Here is an 18,027-nt window from a genome sequence, read left to right as displayed (position 1 = left end):
TGTGATATCTTGTGAATCTGCAACGCGCAAACACTGACCGTCGTTCTACGTCATTTGAACGCGACTTTTCTCTCCGAAACAATATGGCTGCGCCCTGCGTCGATTGATAGTCTCATGGAGTGTATAATATGAGTACCGTGAACTTATAAAAACTTACGAACCGCTTCGGTGGACACCAAATTTAGAGAGAGCATGTGGCAATATTATGCACATTAAGGTTGTCGTCCTGCGAAAAGGTGTATCAGTCAACATGAGAGGCGCTACTCTCCTCAACATGAGGACACCTTCAATAACGGAGCTTAGGTCATTTCCCTTCTTGTGCAGGAAAGTGTCAAACAACCCCCATCAGCATGGCTCACAGAACGGGACACAAACATCACCCGAGACCAAAGACCAACTCATGGAGAATGAGCCCACGGAGGAAGAACAACGGAGACCCAAAAGGAAACCGAGCGAGAGTTCTGTGCTGCTCTTCCCCGGGCAGGGGAGTCAGTTCGTGGGTATGGGTCGCGGGCTTCTGAAATACGGAAACGTCAAGGACATGTTTGCCGTCGCGCAGAAGATACTGGGCTACGACTTGCTGTCTATGTGCCTAGATGGACCAGAGGAGGAATTGATGAAGACAGTTCACTGTCAGCCCGCAGTGTTTGTCACATCACTGGCAGCTGTAGAGAGGCTGAACCACGAAAACCCAGCGGTAAGCCACATAGTAGTTGCCATGTCTGTAGCCGCTTATGCGCCGATGCTGTGTTGCATCTTATTTAAATAGTTTCAAGTGTGCATTTAATGGCAAAGTATACATTAAATATGTTTAACTATAGTCTAAGACACCCTGATGTTTTATACTAATGATATTATTTTATTTCTCCACAAACAAAACTCATCGCACATCTTGTCATCCATCATATGCGACCTCATCCATCTCAAGGCCATTGAGAATTGTGTGGCTGCTGCAGGATTTAGTGTGGGAGAGTTTGCAGCCCTGGTGTTTTCTGGTGCCATGGATTTCACAGAAGGTGAGGCTCAACAGTCTATCCAATGCTGTGCTATACTTAATTATGAACGGACGGTAAACAATTTTAAGTTGCCATATGTTTTTTTTGTCTCTTTCATCCTACAGCCCTGTATGTGGTGAAGGTGCGGGCAGAGGCCATGCAGAACGCATCAGAGCTGATCCCTAGCGGCATGCTGTCGGTAATGGGACGGCCCCAGGCTAAGTACAAATATGCCTGTTTGCAAGCCAGGGAGCACTGCCTTAGCCTGGGCATCAAGGAGCCCGTCTGCAGCGTGGCCAACTACCTTTTCCCCGACGGGAGAGTCATCGCTGGCCACAAAGAGGTAGTGGATGGATGGGGAGTCATTATTCTTTGAAGTTGGGTCATAACATCCTGGATTTACGTACCTCACATTTATTTGAGATCAGAGTCAAGCAGGCAATAGGCCTACTTCTCAGATATACCTAAATGGGTTAGAGGAAGGGGTGAGGGGTAGAATTGGGATTGAGTCACAGACACTTCCTCCTGTCCTCCCTCAGGCACTGGACTTCCTACAACAGAACTCGAGGAAACTTCACTTCCTGCGTGCGCGGCCGCTCCCGGTGAGTGGGGCTTTCCACACGGCGCTGATGGAGTCTGCCACCGAGCCCCTGAGAGATGTCCTCAGACAGGTGGAGGTACGGAACTTCATCAATCAGTCAATAAAATATTTTCAATTTCCAGTTGGTCAATGTACTGTGCAGCCAGGACGTTACAATACACAGCATACGTGAAGTATAGAATATCTCCAGTCGTGTTGGTTGAAGTATGGTGGAGTTTACAAGATTTGATTCCTGACATGGGCCACAGACTGTCAATTGTATAAGTCTGTTTAAAAACATTTACAGTTTCCCTCCATAAATGTAAAGGAGTTGAAAAATCCTTTACCAAACCAGTCTCTCTACCCATCCCAACTTAGGTACGTCGGCCCGAGATCAACGTGTACTCCAACGTGGACGCCAAGCGCTACATGCATGAGGGCCATGTGCGCAGGCAGCTGGCCAAGCAGCTGGTGTCGCCAGTGAAGTGGGAGCAGACCCTCCACGAGGTGTTCGAGAGGACCCAGGGTCAGAGCTTCCCCCACACCTACGAGGTGGGCCCCGGGAAGCAGCTGGGGGCCACTCTGCAGAAGTGCAACATGAAGGCCTACAAGAGCTACACACATGTGGACGTCACCACCCACGATGACTGAGAGGATTATGGTCCGGACTCATGGATTTGTGGAGAGACTCATATCAATACAGTACAGTCTACACCCAATCACCCATGTCGTGTCTTTGGCATCATTAAAGTGAAGACTAACTTTTCAGATATTTTAATATCTGATCAATTAGTTTTCTAATAAATTAATCATTCTTTACCTCAGGTTAGTCTCATTCTGAACGTCGTAAATCGTTGGTTCTGCACAAACCCAGCCTTTACTATAAATCATCCATACATCAATTGTCTTAATAATTTATTTACTAACTAAATAATCACAGAAATGCATAAAACAGTAGATACGGTTATAAGGAAATGATAGGGGATGTGCCCTAGTGGGCTAAACCGGTATGACGGCTTGGTAGACAAATGAGGGAGTGGGTGTAGCTGAGAAGGCCGGGAAAGACGGACACTCCACAGTTGATAATTATAATTGAAATGCTAATCCTTTGCACACGAACGCTCACTTAATTGCAATATATATATATATATATATTTTACGGCCAGTGTGTCATGATCTCTGTTGGAATCGTCCGTCTCAAACCTTAGCCCTCTAAGGTAATCGAGGTACGCTTGGTCTGAAGTGGGCTTCTCTAGGTGGGGGTTTAAATTCGGAACAGCAGAAAAGGCTGTCCCATGACGCCAGATCACCGTCTGTGCTCATGGGGTGGGCCAATGACTTAACTTTAAAAGGGAATTGGATTCTTTCATTAAACATTTTAAAATCGCATTACATAATTTCATCTTTACTCATTCATTTTATACAATAATTAGATGCAAATCATAACGGAGACTCTTGTATAAACAGAGTTATGGTAATGTGGCTGTATTGTCTATCAATGAGATCACAAACTAACAAAATGGTTCCACATTCTCCAAAACATGGATATTGTTTAGTTCAAGTTCTGTGAGGTAGAAGAAGTTCTACTGTGAACCTTTCTCTCTCTATACTGCATGAGGGAGAGAGTCTCCTCCAGGAATATACGATCTGAGATAACAGAGCCTGGGTGTAGGGGGAAGAGAGAGTTGGTGCTTGCTATATCCGAAGAGGGCAACGTCATGACACCCAAAATGAGTAAATCAGTACTAAAGACAAACACATACATTACCTACTTCCTTCAATGTGACAGAAATTACTTTGTCCATATGAACTCATTCAAGTGACCTTGCACCAATAAATAAATACCTGGTATTTATGAGAGTCAAGTCAGTTTGGTTTTCTCAAGTTTAATTTTTTCCTCAAGTCATTAAAAAATATTTTTACAGCTTCCATTTAATGGTGTGATAAGCTACATAAGATAGTTGTGGCAATTAAATGTCTAACCAGTAACAGGCCCAATCTTCATAGAAAATACTGCAGACCAGCAACAGTCTTTAAAACATGCATAAGTTGATAAGACTATAAAAACCGTGATCCAGCACAATCAATCAATAACACACACTGCATTTATTTTTTCTTAAATTAAAGTCTATAGTAAAAATGGTTTAAAAATCTCACTCAACTAGGAAATTGTCCAACATAGAACATTGTAGCTAGAAGTCCAGCTCAAGGCCCCCTCAGTGCAACGGTTAGCCTTTCTACTCCTTCCACAATGCAGTGCAAATGGTTGCCGTGGCCACCAGTGCCACAGTGGCAAGCGTCGCTTTTGCCCAACCAGGGTAGTTAGGAGGTTCAATACTGGAAACCTGTGTAGGGGCAAGGGACAATACATGAGTAGTAGTAAGAGACTTATCCCCAATCCCAAATCTACCCTTAGCCCCTACCCCCAATGCACATGAGGAAAAGTATATACTGTAGGTATAGGAAGTGTGCTAGTGGCTCTTACCCAGGCTACCCAAGCCTCTGCTCTCTGTGTAGCCTGCCTGTGGACAGAGGAGGCCAACCAGGCTTTGGCCACACCAGACAAACTCTTCACTCCCCAAAGCTGTCCTTGTATCCCCCTGATAATGAGTTACATGAGATCTTTGTTAACCATATTATCTTCATTAATTGCGTGTTAAAATTTCTTATGTGCAAAATAAGCACTGATTTACTAGTTGTTTGGCACAATACATCCTGGTCTTTGAGCCCTCTCACCTGTAGATGCTTCTAGTCAGGGCGTGGGCAGGACTTGTCACATGGAGAGTTTGTGGCACAGGCCACTGATTAGGGAGTCTCTCTGCCCATTCACGGTCCAGTCTGTCACCCATCTCTGCCAGCTGACGACCTGTAGCCCGGGCAGCCCAGGCATGGATTCTAAAGGAGGGACGGACAGAGATGATGTTCACAAAACATTAGAAATGCGTTCTTTATTCCTTGAGGTAATCAGTGATTGGGTAGCAACAAAGTGTCCAGTTTCAACCATTTTGCTTTCACCCATCATCTCAAATTAGTGACTACTTCAATGGAGGAAAAAACGAGGGTTCGAATACCTCCTTTGACTGTCTATATGACATAAGAGATAACATCAGCTAAATGTGCATGTGACCAATAAAATTGGATTTGACAGAGTTTGAGTGCAATGTAACAATTTCTTATCTCGTATCGTCTGTGTAAACTGATCAAGAGGTCAGGACTGGGGTGACGTAACCTCTACCTGAGATTCACATCAGATAGGGTGACGTTGTCCACCTCACTAGGTCCAGCCCTGAGGGAAATGGCACGGCGTCGCTCTCTTCTGTGCTCCACCATTTTGTTTTCTGATAAAGAAAAGTTTGCCACACACATGTCATGAGTTTCAGGGTGTCACACATAAATCATGTGGAAGCCATGTCAGGACAACAGTTTATTTTGTGTGTGTGTTAACAGGTGAGTCAGTGCACCTAGCTGTGTGTGTGTGTTAACAGGTGAGTCAGTGCACCTAGCTGTGTGTGTGTGTTAACAGGTGAGTCAGTGCACCTAGCTGTGTGTGTGTGTGTTAACAGGTGAGTCAGTGCACCTAGCTGTGTGTGTGTGTTAACAGGTGAGTCAGTGCACCTAGCTGTGTGTGTGTGTTAGTCAGTGCACCTAGCTGTGTGTGTGTGTGTAACAGGTGAGTCAGTGCACCTAGCTGTGTGTGTGTGTGTTAACAGGTGAGTCAGTGCACCTAGCTGTGTGTGTGTGTGTAACAGGTGAACAGGTCAGTGCACCTAGCTGTGTGTGTGTGTGTTAACAGGTGAGTCAGTGCACCTAGCTGTGTGTGTGTGTTAACAGGTGAGTCAGTGCACCTAGCTGTGTGTGTGTGTGTTAACAGGTGAGTCAGTGCACCTAGCTGTGTGTGTGTGTTAACAGGTGAGTCAGTGCACCTAGCTGTGTGTGTGTGTTAACAGGTGAGTCAGTGCAACAGGTGAGCTGTGTGTGTGTGTGTTAACAGGTGAGTCAGTGCACCTAGCTGTGTGGTGAGTCAGTGCACCTAGCTGTGTGTGTGTGTTAACAGGTGAGTCAGTGCACCTAGCTGTGTGTCAGTCAGTGCAGCTGTGTGTGTGTGTAACAGGTGAGCTGTGTGTGTGTGTGTTAACAGGTGAGTCAGTGCACCTAGCTGTGTGTGTGTGTTAACAGGTGAGTCAGTGCACCTAGCTGTGTGTGTGTGCAAGGTGAGTCAGTGCACCTGCTGTGTGTGTGTGTTAACAGGTGAGTCAGTGCACCTAGCTGTGTGTGTGTGTTAACAGGTGAGTGTGCACCTAGCTGTGTGTGTGTGTTAACAGGTGAGTCAGTGCACCTAGCTGTGTGTGTGTGTTAACAGGTGAGTCAGTGCACCTAGCTGTGTGTGTGTGGTGAGTAACAGGTGAGTGAGTCAGTGCACCTAGCTGTGTGTGTGTGTTAACAGGTGAGTCAGTGCACCTAGCTGTGTGTGTGTGTTAACAGGTGAGTCAGTGCACCTAGCTGTGTGTGTGTGTTAACAGGTGAGTCAGTGCACCTAGCTGTGTGTGTGTGTTAACAGGTGAGTCAGTGTGCTGTGTGTGTGTTAACAGGTGAGTCAGTGCACCTAGCTGTGTGTGTGTGTTAACAGGTGAGTCAGTGCACCTAGCTGTGTGTGTGTGTTAACAGGTGAGTCAGTGCACCTAGCTGTGTGTGTGTGTTAACAGGTGAGTCAGTGCACCTAGCTGTGTGTGTGTTAACAGGTGTTAACTGTGTGTGCTGTTAGGTGAGTCAGTGCACCTAGCTGTGTGTGTGTGTTAACAGGTGAGTCAGTGCACCTAGCTGTGTGTGTGTGTTAACAGGTGAGTCAGTGCACCTAGCTGTGTGTGTGTGTTAACAGGTGAGTCAGTGCACCTAGCTGCACCTGAGTCAGTGCACCTAGCTGTGTGAGTGTGTTAACAGGTGAGTCAGTGCACCTAGCTGTGTGTGTGTGTTAACAGGTGAGTCAGTGCACCTAGCTGTGTGTGTGTGCTAACAGGCACCTGAGTGAGTCAGTGCACCTAGCTGTGTGTGTGTGTTAACAGGTGAGTCAGTGCACCTAGCTGTGTGTGTGTGTTAACAGGTGAGTCAGTGCACCTAGCTGTGTGTGTGTGTTAACAGGTGAGTCAGTGCACCTAGCTGTGTGTGTGTGTTAACAGGTGAGTCAGTGCACCTAGCTGTGTGTGTGTGTTAACAGGTGAGTCAGTGCACCTAGCCGTGTGTGTGTTAACAGGTGAGTCAGTGCACCTAGCTGTGTGTGTGTAACAGGTGAGTCAGTGCACCTAGCTGTGTGTGTGTGTAACTGTGTGTGTGTTAACAGGTGAGTCAGTGCACCTAGCTGTGTGTGTGTGTGCTGTGTGTGTGTGTTAACAGGTGAGTCAGTGCACCTAGCTGTGTGTGTGTGCTAACAGGTGAGTCAGTGCACCTAGCCGTGTGTGTGTGACTATGGTCATAATACATTTATGCCCATAATTATCTACCTGTGTAAATATTGAGTCATGTGATCAGAAGTGTGTTGCCGGGGAGATTATTCAGGTCAGTGGACACAAACTTTCTTCATCCTGAAAAGATGTCATCTTCAGGATTCACTGCACAGGATGGGCTCAGTGAGGTTTCAAGATACAGTGTGTGTGTGTGTGCGATACAGAAAATAAACACACGTATGTGTGTGTGTGACCTACATTAATGCATGTCATGTCAGTTTTTACTAGACATCTCGATGTGAAACACAAGAGAGTTTAGTGTTGAACACACCCCTGGCTCTGCTGTTCTGTCCCTCTGCTCACCTGTCCCTGAGCTGTTCTGTCCCTCTGCTCACCTGTCCCAAAGCTGTTCTGTCCCTCTGCTCACCTGTCCCTCTGCTCACCTGTCCCTAAGCTGTTCTGTCCCTCTGCTCACCTGTCCCTAAGCTGTTCTGTCCCTCTGCACACCTGTCCCTAAGCGGTTCTGTCCCTCTGCTCACGTCCTGTTGGAGAGATAGTCACAATGCAAATGGTGGATTTACATTACTCAAATCAACCAAACGGCTACCATCGCAAAACAATTGCTTCCTTGTTTTGTCATCTTAAAATATACATTTGATTTTGTAATGTTACATAATGTCTTTACAAATGTAATGTCTCAAGCCAATCCAATGAAAGGATGGATTTGTCATTAGTCTTGAGTTTATGGAGTTTGAGTTTATTTTATTTTTTACAGGGACAGTACACATTAATCAACGTTTCAGTAAATATTTCGGTTTTAGCCAGCCGGCTAATTTTCAACCGCTGTCCCTGGGCAGGTTATTAAAAACAATTACAATATGGACAATCATTGAACAGTGAGCACACGCAGAGCAACATAGGACAAGCAAGACATAGCATACAGACAGTGCAACATAGAACAAAAAGCAGCAAGACAAAATTCATAAAAGCAACAAAGTGTTTCCATACCTCACAAGCTACAGACAACAGACAACATGGAAAGCGGCAAAATAATTGGCAGATAAAAATAAATACAATATAAAATATAGGTAATAAAGATGCTATGAATTATTTAACTATTAAATGAATAATAGTATTAATGCTAATAACATCATATATGCCTTAGGTCTACAGCATGATCAAATCATAACAATTGGGGGAAAATATTATTTGTGGATAGTAATGTTTGATAGGGGTTTGTCAAGACAAGGTGATGTCATCCTCTTCACCAAACAAACCGAAGGTCGATTTGAAGTTCACACAAAGCAAGAAAGACAGTATAATTTTCCCTATTTGAATGTCAAATATTTAAACAATGATAATGATCCTATCATGATTCATATTTTGTCATCGAGTTTCACATCTATGGAAGAGCAGTACTGCAGTCAATATCTGTCGACACAATGTTCCTTGTCTGACGACAAAGGAACAGGTGCATTGTAGAATAACAAAAATGTAAAACTTACCTATTTTGTAGATTAAAGTAGACGCCGCCCTGTAACGCAAATGATATGGGCATTATAGAACAATATCCTAAATATAAAAATATTTTGAACATTTCACAGTTGTTTATAATGTTCCTACTTACAGCAGCGTCCTTTAATCTTGTTGTTTTCAGGTAACTGCCACAATTATCATTTCAACAGCCACGCCTATGGCAGTTACACCAGGAAGATCATTGAGGAGTGTTTCTCTCAACAACCACTAGAGGGCATCATGAGGCGCAAAATGTCTCTGCATGCTAAAAATTGGACCATGTGCATTTAGCGCAACCCTGTGGTGGAACGAGCAGGGAATATTTGACAGTTCGACGCGTCGTCGGTTGCTAGGTTATTCACCCGGAAGAGCACGGTATTCATCTTCCAGCTGACTGGGATGGATCGATAAATCAAGATAAGAGATAACTAGCATCCACCCTTTTAGCAGATTACATGGGTGAAGTCAATAAATTGAGGATTTCTCCTTTATAATTTGCATTAAATTCCCCTTGAAGGCGATTGAACCAGACATCACGATTGGATGAAAATCATTATCCTTTGCAGGTGTCTCAGGCAGGGTGGATCCAGCTAGCTGGGGCTGATGACCGGTTGTCTGACAAGAAGATTAGAAGATCGATTTCCAGGTAGCTAGCTAAAACTGTTATTTGGTGTGGAAGGATACATAGATACTTAGCTAACTGACATAACGCGATTGTGTCCAATGCTTTACAGGACACCAAAATGCTACCAAAAGATAGTTGTGAATATAGCACATGAATTCAGTGTTTTTGCGAGATAGCTAACTGCAGTGGCTCATCATGGGCAAAACAATAGACTATTAACGTTAGTTATACCTATGTTTATTACACGTGCTAAGCTCATCTGTGCGTGTGTGTTTGTGCTTGCATTGGTGTGTGTTTCTCTCTCTCTCTCTGTCTGTGTGTGTGTGTGTGTGTGTGTGTGTGTGTGTGTGAGAGAGAGAGGGAGAGAGACTAGGAGGAACCATGGCTAATAAGGTGAAATGGGTGACCGACATTGAGAAATCCGTACTCATCAACAACTTTGAGAAGAGAGGATGGACTCAGGTCACAGAGAACGAGGACTGGAACTTCTACTGGTAGGCTGTCATTAGAGCTATGGAGCTTTCTCTGAGTGACAATACACAGTGGGTGCTTATGAATACCAGTGTAGCACATACAGAGATCAGGGTCGTGTTCAGTGGGCACAAAACGGGAGAGAAGAATGCTTTGAAACAGGCGTTACTACTTGGTCTTGTCAAATAAAAACACTCATCTTCTTTTTTAAAAGTTTTATATTATTTGTGCCTACTGAACACAGCCCAGGACAACATAAAAAAAATATTTAGATATTCGTTCAGGGGTAAATTAGACAAATTGCAAGGGTCTGTAACTGTAAATAACAGATAATGTCATTCAGAAAAACTGAAATTCCTGATTAATGACAAAAATCCCATCCCTGACTGACTACCCCCTGCGAATCTCCATCAGCCTTGGGGAAACCCTGTTTATGATCCCTCTATGCCTCCCTATAGGATGAGCGTCCAGACCATCCGGAACGTGTTCAGTGTGGACACGGGTTACCGTCTCTCGGACGAGCAGATGGTCAACCACTTCCCCAACCACTACGAGCTGACCAGGAAGGACCTGATGATCAAGAACATCAAACGCTACCGCAAAGATATGGAGAAGGAGGGAAGCCCGCTGGCCGAGAAAGACGAAAACGGGAAATACCTTTATTTAGGTGGCAGTTATGAGCTTTCCCGTACACGCACACTGCTTACTTACAGTATATGTAAATAAATATGGACTTAAGATACATTTCAATTTCAGTTGCACCTGCTACAAGGGGCTCTGACTAGAAGTGGCCCTTTTTGGGGGTCTTGGGCAATAACAGAGCTAAACTCACTCATTATTTTGTGCCGTTAAACAAATGTCATCAATACTGTCCTTTCATATTTCTCTGCGTTTTTATACTCCCTCTCTCCCTGTCTGGTTGTGACCCAGACTTTGTGCCGGTGACGTTCATGCTTCCGGCGGATTATAATCTGTTTGTGGAGGAGTTCCGTAAGAGTCCTTCCAGCACGTGGATAATGAAGCCGTGTGGGAAGGCTCAGGGAAAAGGCATTTTCCTCATCAACAAACTTTCCCAGATCAAGAAGTGGTCTCGAGACAGCCGTACCTCCACGTGAGTGCTGACACACACACACACACACACACACACACACACACACACACACACACACACACACACACACACACACACACACACACACACACACACACTATTAACTACTGATAAACATGTCCTGTGTGTGGCTGCCAAAGATGAGTCTTTGCTTGCATTTGCATTGTCCACAGTCAGTCTTATGTCATACAGGTAGTATTACCCCACTACTCTTGAGTCTTCTTTTCTCAACACCGTTGTCCGTAGATGAGATGTCCATAGATAAATGACTGATGCTCCGTTTCCTTTGTGTTTGCTAGGTTTGTAGCGGCCTCAAGTGGCAAGGAGGCCTATGTCATCTCTCTGTACATCGACAACCCACTGCTGATCGGAGGCAAGAAGTTTGACCTGCGTCTCTATGTGTTGGTTACCACCTATCGACCTCTCAAGTGTTACATGTAGGTTTATGATTAACCTAAAGCCTACAGCCCGGGTTCATTTCCCTCAAGTCCTACCGCTCTGAAATGACTGGATAGGTGATAGGTAATAGATAGAACATAACTTAATTGTCCCTATACTAACAGAAACATAGACAGTATTTTACATATAATGCAAATACATTATTATAAACAGTGCAGTATGCATATACGTTTTCATAATTCTGTAAAACATTAATAAAGGATATTGCCACTAGGATAAATGATAACTTCAGCATTTGATCAGATCATTATTTGACCATTTGGACCTTTGTGTTGCTTCCAGGTATAAACTGGGTTTCTGCCGGTTTTGCACAGTGAAGTACACCCCCAGCACTAGTGAACTGGACAACATGTTTGTGCACCTGACCAATGTGGCCATTCAAAGACATGGGGTAAGTGTGTGTGTGTGTTTTCAAGACAGATAACACATACACAACACACTAAATGGGCCTAAAACAGGCAGAAATGTCTCCTACATAAAGATGTGAGTTTCTATGCGTATATATTTCTACGTGTGTACAATACATCTATACCCGTTGCAGGATGACTATAACCATGTCCACGGTGGGAAGTGGACGGTCAGTAACCTGCGTCTGTACCTGGAGAGCACCAGGGGGAAGGAGGTGACCAGCCGACTGTTTGACCAGATCCACTGGATCATGGTGCAGTCCCTAAAGGCCGTCGCTGTGAGTGGTCACACACACATACTGAAACAAAAACGTGTTCCCCATTTTATCCCTGCTGTGTTGCAGCTGCTCTTCCCTTTTTCACTCCTGTCCCACACACTCAACGCACTAACTTCCCTTTCCCCTCTAAACACTCCCTCTCTCTCTCTTCACAGCCTGTCATGAACAATGATAAACATTGCTTTGAGTGTTATGGATATGACATCATCATCGATGACAAGCTGAAGCCATGGCTCATTGAGGTGAGGCGCCCACCCACACACACACTGTAATTACATGACATAGGCAAAAATAACGTGAAGTAAAAAAGTCTCTCTTATTGTGAACACACTATAGTTTTGCTCACTAATTCTTGTTCCTACTAAGATGACCTCGTGTCAAAAGGTTTTCTTTGTTCTGCATTGTTTGTGAAGGGAAACCAGTGCTGCGTTCCTTTCTCTGTCTATCAAGTTTAATGTCCTTAGGGTTGACTTTTCTCTCTCTCTCTCTCTGTGTGAGTGTTTGTATGTGTGTGTGTGTGTTTGTGTCTGAGGTGTGTGTTTGTGTCTGAAGTGTGGTTGACTAAAACCTGCTCACAGCAATGTACAGGAAACAAACCGTACTCTGGTTCACCAGCAGTTATGTATGTTTTTAGGATTTAGGAATGTCACAATGAAACAATTGTCTGTTGTTATGACTTTGTAAACTCCTTCAATCTTCTCTATCTGCCATTGTTTGCATACTGAGTTGTTTACTTTCTATTGGTTTGTCACTGTGAATGTCTGGCTGAGTACATGAAGTCAAACATTCTCGGAGGGGACTAGGATTTACACATTTGACTTCAACAGGAATAAAAACGGATCTATTTTGGTAGATTGTCTAAGTTTCCCTGGTCCCGTATTCACTCAGCGTCTCTGTGTGTTGAGTGCTGATCCGCTGTGAGATCCTCTGGTACAGCCACCCGGGGCAGAATAGCCGGCATGCCTATGCCAAGCCCTCATTAATGTGTATTGTAGAATAACAGCTGAGGAACCAACCTGCAGCAGTCTCTCAGTCTGCAAGGGCTGGGAAACAAGGGAGTGATTCCAACCAAGCTGTGTGTGTGTGTGTGTGTGTGTGTGTGTGTGTCTTTCTGGGATTGATCTCTATTTTTCTCTCTCTTAGTTGTCCATTTGGGTGTCTGTGTGCCAGTATATTTACAACCCACACCCACCTCTGCTGCTATTACATTGTCCATGTGGTACATTTCCTGCCTGATAAGCAGCTCCCAGTTCCTATGGGGACCGATAGGAAATGAAAACAGTGAAATAGTGAGGTCATTCCTGCCTGTTATTAGTCTCCAGTACTTTGTACTCTACTCATACTCAGGACAGAACTTTCCATGCTGCCCCGTGTGTACATAATGACTAATGCTTATCCTGACCTGTGCTCTCTGCTGTGTGTGTGTGTGTGTGTGTGTGTGTGTGTGTGTGTGTGTGTGTGTGTGTGTGTGTGTGTGTGTGTGTGTGTGTGTGTGTCTATTCCGCGTCTATCCTCCAGGTCAACGCTTCTCCGTCGCTCACCTCCAGCACAGCCAACGACCGGATCCTGAAGTACAATCTGATCAATGACACTCTCAACATCGTCACACCCAACGGGGACATTCCCGACTGCCGCTGGAACCGCAGCCCACCCCGAGAGGCCCTGGGCAACTACCAAGTCCTGTGAGTGACAGCCCCCTCCTCCTATCACAGCGCTCAAGGGAGAAAACAGGCCTGGGGTCATGTTCAGCAGGACGCAGCGTTTTGGAATATTTAGATAGAAATATGCTATGCTTCTCTGGCATGTAGAATAAGGAATCAAGTCGGATCTAATCATGGCATTTCTATCTGCAGCATTTGACTACGGAATGTGGCCCAGGGTAAAAAGAAACACACTATTTGTTTAAAAAATCTAATTCTGGAGTGCCAGATTGGCAGGGTTTGATGTTTTGGAACTATTGGTCCGTCAAGCCAGGATTAACAGTTAGAGAAAATACCTCTAACGTGAACTGATTTAGGATCAGATGAACTGAAACAAGCCATCTACGATTCACCGCATAGCAGCTTCTAGTCATTGTTGTTAGCAATCTGACCAATCAGAATGACAACACACAGCCTTTTACCTCAGAGTTACATTTGTGTTGTGATGTTATTACTATATTGTCTTTATACTTCCTATATCTGGCATCTTTACTTATTTTATGAGTTGGAGAACACTTTGGGAGGGATCTTAGACCATTCCTACATACAGAATCCACAGCAGGTTGGTGGCACTATAATTGGGGAGAACAGGCTCTTGGTAATGGCTGGAGCAGAATGATTGAAATGATATCAAAACCATCAAACACATGGTTTCTATTTATTCTGTTCCAGGTGTTATTATGAGCCGTCCTCCCCTCAGCAGCCCCCACTGACAGAATCCTTCCAGATCCTTGATATGCTTCGTCTGCGCTTATAGACTGCCCTCTTCAATTCAAACCACAGCTTTTCAATAGGTTTCTACTTTTGATTTTGGGGCCAATTAACCATTTCTTTTGATTTTGATGTGTGCTTAGGGTTATTGTCTTGCTTGAAGATCCACTTGTGGCCAAGTTTCAGCCTCCTGGCAGAGGCAACCAGGGTTTTGTCAATAATATCCTGGTCCTGGGTAAAGTTCATGATGCAGTTGACATTAACAAGGACCCCACGACCAGTGGAAGCAAAATAGCCCCATAAGATACACCACCAAACTTTACAGTAGGTACTGGGTTCTTTTCTGCTCATGCATTCTCATGTCGACGCCAAACCCACCACTGGTGTGCGTGGCCAGAGATCTCTATTTTTGATCATCTTTATCGAGGGTGTCAATCATTTCGTACCCCACTTTCCAGTACTCTGTCTTAAACATACACTCTTAGAAAAAAAACGTGATATCTAGGACCTAAAACTGTTCTTTGGCTATCCACATAGGAGAACCCTTTGAAGAACCCTTGGAACACAAAAGAGTTCTACCTAGAACCAAAAAAGGTTATACCTGGAATCAAAAAAAGGTTCTCCTATGGGGGCAGCCGAAGAACCCCTTTGGAAGCCTTTTTTCTAAGAGTGTACTCTCTCTCTCTATCCTCTGCCTCTCTCTGTCTTCCCCTCCGTTCCTGCCTCTGTCTCTCTCTCCCTCCCTGCCTCTCTCTGTCTTCCCCTCCGTTCCTGCCTCCGTCTCTCTCCCTCCCTCTCTCTGTCTTCCCCTCCGTTCCTGCCTCCGTCTCCCCCCTCCGTCCGTCTCCTGCCTCCGTCCGTTCCTCCTCTCCCTCCCTGCCTCTCTCTGTCTTCCCTCCGTCCCCCTCCCTGCCTCTCTGTCTTCCCTCCGTTCCTGCCTCCGTCTCTCTCCTCCCTCCTCTCTGTCTTCCCCTCCGTTCCTGCCTCTGTCTCTCCCTCCCTGCCTCTCTTCCCCTCCGTTCCTGCCTCCCTCTCTCTCCCTCCCCGCCTCTCTGTCTTCCCCTCCGTCCCCTCCCCTCCCTGCCTCTCTCTGTCTTCCCCTCCGTTCCTGCCTCCGTCTCTCTCTCCCTCCCTGCCTCTCTCTGTCTTCCCCTCCGTTCCTGCCTCTGTCTCTCTCTCCCTCCCTGCCTTTCTCTGTCTTCCCCTCCGTTCCTGCCTCTGTCTCTCTCTCCCTCCTCCCTGCCTCTCTGTCTGTCTTCCCCTCCGTTCCTGCCTCTGTCTCTCTCTCCCTCCCTCCCTGCCTCTCTCTGTCTTCCCTCCGTTCCTGCCTCTCCGTCTCTCTCCTCCCTGCCTGCCTCTCTGTCTTTCCCTCCGTTCCTGCCTCTGTCCTGCCTCTCTCCCTCCCTGCCTTTCTCTGTCTTCCCCTCCGTCCCTGCCTCTGTCTCTCTCCCCTGCCTCCTCTCCGTCCTGTCTCTCTCTCCCTCCCTGCCTCTCTCTGTCTTCCCCTCCCCTCCCTGCCTCTCTCTGTCTTCCCCTCCGTTCCTGCCTCTGTCTCTCTCTCTCTCCCTCCCTGCCTCTCTCTGTCTTCCCCTCCGTTCCTGCCTCCGTCTCTCTCTCCCTCCCTGCCTCTCTCTCTCTCCCTGCTTCCCTCCCTCTATTTCTCCCCTCCTCAGGTACGACGAGGAGCAGGCGCTGAGCGAGAATGCAGAACGCGACCTACGGAGTCGCTCAGGCCAATCGCTGGGATCTAAGGGAACAGCGAAGGGGGCACCGTGCCTCGCCCAGCTGCCGCCACCTGGAAGTGAGGTGGCAATGTCCAACGCCTCACTGTCCCTTCACTGATCTCTCAGTGACCTCTCGTTGCTCTTCCTGTGTCATTCATGGGGTAAAGGGGGTCGGGGGCAAGGGACGACCCAAACAGAGGGATGGAAGGATGACAGGGAGGGAGGGAGAGGACCCAGTAAGCTCTGAGGACCCTGCCATGCATCACAAGCAAGGACACGTGTGTGTCTGTAAAGAAAGGGTCACACACACTCACGTTTATCAGAAGCTCTGTATAATACACTAAATAATAGCATTTATCAACCTTTTATATAACAATGGGAAGGGGACGTTCTCAGATGACTGTTAGAGGATTTCAATCAATGCACCTGTTTGAATAATGTTTACATATATTGTCGTGGAATTGTTTTAATTGAATGTTTTTTATGTTTTAAGCAGAATATTTGCTAGGTTAAGACACATTGACGTGTGTAATTATTCTGTTCATGTCTGAAAACCGACAGGTTTCACCTCTTTATTCTGAAATGCATGACCCGAAAAGCATTTGCTATATGTTGACTGTATAAAACATAGTGTAATGGACAATGCTAACAACAAACGAAAGTGAGCTTTGAAGCGTTTGCTTTTCAAGCCACTGGAGTAGGCTATAAGGCTACAGTATGCATAGGACAGTCAACGTTTTGGAATTACTTTTATAAAACTGAGAGACTTGTTCAATGTTTGGTTATACAACTTTACTTTTGAGTTGTTACTCACATGTTCAACTTTGGGATAAAGAAATGCTTTCACAGTTAAATATCTGGATATAAAGTGTAGAGGTGAGCTCTTCAAACGTTGAAATAACTTTAATTTTGTGTTGTGGATGACATTGCCATGCCAACAAATATTTTCCTGTGGTGTGACCTTGGAGGGGTGACCTCGAAACCAGGGTTGCGTCCCAAAGGGCACCCTATTACCTATGGGCCCTGGTTAAAAGTAGTGCACTATATAGGGAATAGGGTGCCATTTGAGACACTGACCAGCACACCCTTGGTCTGCCTGTGTGTTTAAGATAATCCCATTCTGGTCACAGTGTGTGGTCACCTCGAGCGGTTGGCGTACAAGAGACTAAAGCTGAAGCTGACTAAAGCTGAAGTGGCTACTGAGCTACAACAGACTGAACCATCTGATTGTGTGAAAGTGAACATGATGTAATAACTCAGAGTATCTTTATTCATTTCCTATATACAGTACCATACATCCCACCCCACCTCACTGTGGTCCCCAGAGTTGTTAAAGGGATAGTTCACCCAAAGGAAACCAATATGTAATTTGGGTGAATTATCACTTTAACAGACACCATCAGGTTTTGCCTTTAATGATGTGGACTTTTTTGTATAGAAGACTGTATCATGTTTTATATATACTAACATGGTGCTGCTGCCTTTGTCTTACAGATGGATTTAGTACACAATGAAATATACAATGTTACATTAAAATAACGTATGTACTTTTGACACTATTTGGTTATGCATTTCACGTCATCCTTTTACCCTCATTCTTTGTTGCATAGAGGTAGTTGCAATTATATATTTTTTATATACATGTACTGAATATAGGAATTATAAACATGCAATGTTTTTGGTTTTTAAATGTATTAATAATTCCTGGTGCCTCAAATGTCTGCATGTAATAAATCCAATTAAACAATGGGGGATTTGTGTAAATCTCTATTTTTAGGGGTCACCTGTGTGCATTAGACAGACTCTGACACCTAACATGGACTGTGTCAGAGCACTCTCTGAATTTGAGAGGGGTCACATTTCCCCATCCCTCAGCTGTATACCAAAACAAGTGGCAGGGCTGCCGTTTTGCTAAACAATGTCAGTGGCCATATATTAATTTTGTATGCAGTTCTTGAAATAAGAACTATTATTTTGAAGGTTTTGAATTTTGCATACCGGAAGAGATGGTGG

At 45.1% G+C, this 18,027-nt stretch overlaps 3 protein-coding genes across 8 annotated transcripts; 2 read left to right on the top strand and 1 right to left on the bottom strand.

The window, feature by feature from the left end:
• The first annotated feature begins 59 nt into the window (after positions 1-59).
• mcat (malonyl CoA:ACP acyltransferase (mitochondrial)) lies at positions 60-2,233 on the top strand. The gene is made up of 5 exons (XM_064939421.1): positions 60-697; positions 929-1,016; positions 1,121-1,338; positions 1,535-1,672; positions 1,954-2,233. The coding sequence occupies exons 1-5, from the start codon at positions 206-208 to the stop codon at positions 2,224-2,226; spliced, it is 1,209 nt and encodes a 402-aa protein (XP_064795493.1). The 5' UTR covers positions 60-205; the 3' UTR covers positions 2,227-2,233.
• Positions 2,234-3,445: 1,212 nt separating this feature from the next.
• bik (BCL2 interacting killer) lies at positions 3,446-8,714 on the bottom strand. 5 transcript variants are annotated; one of them, XM_064939426.1, is made up of 7 exons: positions 8,641-8,693; positions 8,519-8,547; positions 7,071-7,151; positions 4,811-4,913; positions 4,312-4,470; positions 4,061-4,175; positions 3,446-3,920 (listed from the first exon to the last, which is right to left on the bottom strand). In XM_064939426.1, the coding sequence occupies exons 4-7, from the start codon at positions 4,903-4,905 to the stop codon at positions 3,813-3,815; spliced, it is 477 nt and encodes a 158-aa protein (XP_064795498.1). In that variant the 5' UTR covers positions 4,906-4,913; positions 7,071-7,151; positions 8,519-8,547; positions 8,641-8,693; the 3' UTR covers positions 3,446-3,812. The 5 variants fall into 5 exon arrangements, with proteins under 5 accessions (XP_064795498.1, XP_064795499.1, XP_064795495.1 ...); XM_064939427.1 differs by having other exon boundaries at positions 7,071-7,178; positions 8,641-8,691; XM_064939423.1 differs by lacking the exon at positions 7,071-7,151 and having other exon boundaries at positions 8,641-8,714.
• Positions 8,715-8,890: 176 nt separating this feature from the next.
• On the top strand, positions 8,891-17,761 carry LOC135515724 (polyglutamylase complex subunit TTLL1-like). Of its 2 annotated transcripts, none has more exons than XR_010451846.1 (10): positions 8,891-9,174; positions 9,506-9,647; positions 10,083-10,291; positions 10,555-10,735; positions 11,035-11,172; positions 11,477-11,585; positions 11,736-11,879; positions 12,035-12,121; positions 13,398-14,614; positions 15,964-16,050. XR_010451846.1 is itself a non-coding variant. In XM_064939420.1 (10 exons), exons 2-10 carry the CDS (start codon positions 9,535-9,537, stop codon positions 16,130-16,132), a joined length of 1,314 nt encoding a protein of 437 aa, XP_064795492.1. In that variant the 5' UTR covers positions 8,891-9,174; positions 9,508-9,534; the 3' UTR covers positions 16,133-17,761. The 2 variants fall into 2 exon arrangements, 1 of the variants encoding a protein (XP_064795492.1); XM_064939420.1 differs by having other exon boundaries at positions 9,508-9,647; positions 13,398-13,561; positions 15,964-17,761.
• The last annotated feature ends 266 nt before the right edge of the window (positions 17,762-18,027 follow it).

The sequence above is a fragment of the Oncorhynchus masou genome, chromosome 27, assembly GCF_036934945.1.
Source record: "Oncorhynchus masou masou isolate Uvic2021 chromosome 27, UVic_Omas_1.1, whole genome shotgun sequence".
Lineage (NCBI taxonomy): Eukaryota > Metazoa > Chordata > Actinopteri > Salmoniformes > Salmonidae > Oncorhynchus > Oncorhynchus masou.
This window is presented reverse-complemented; position numbering and strand designations above follow the sequence as displayed.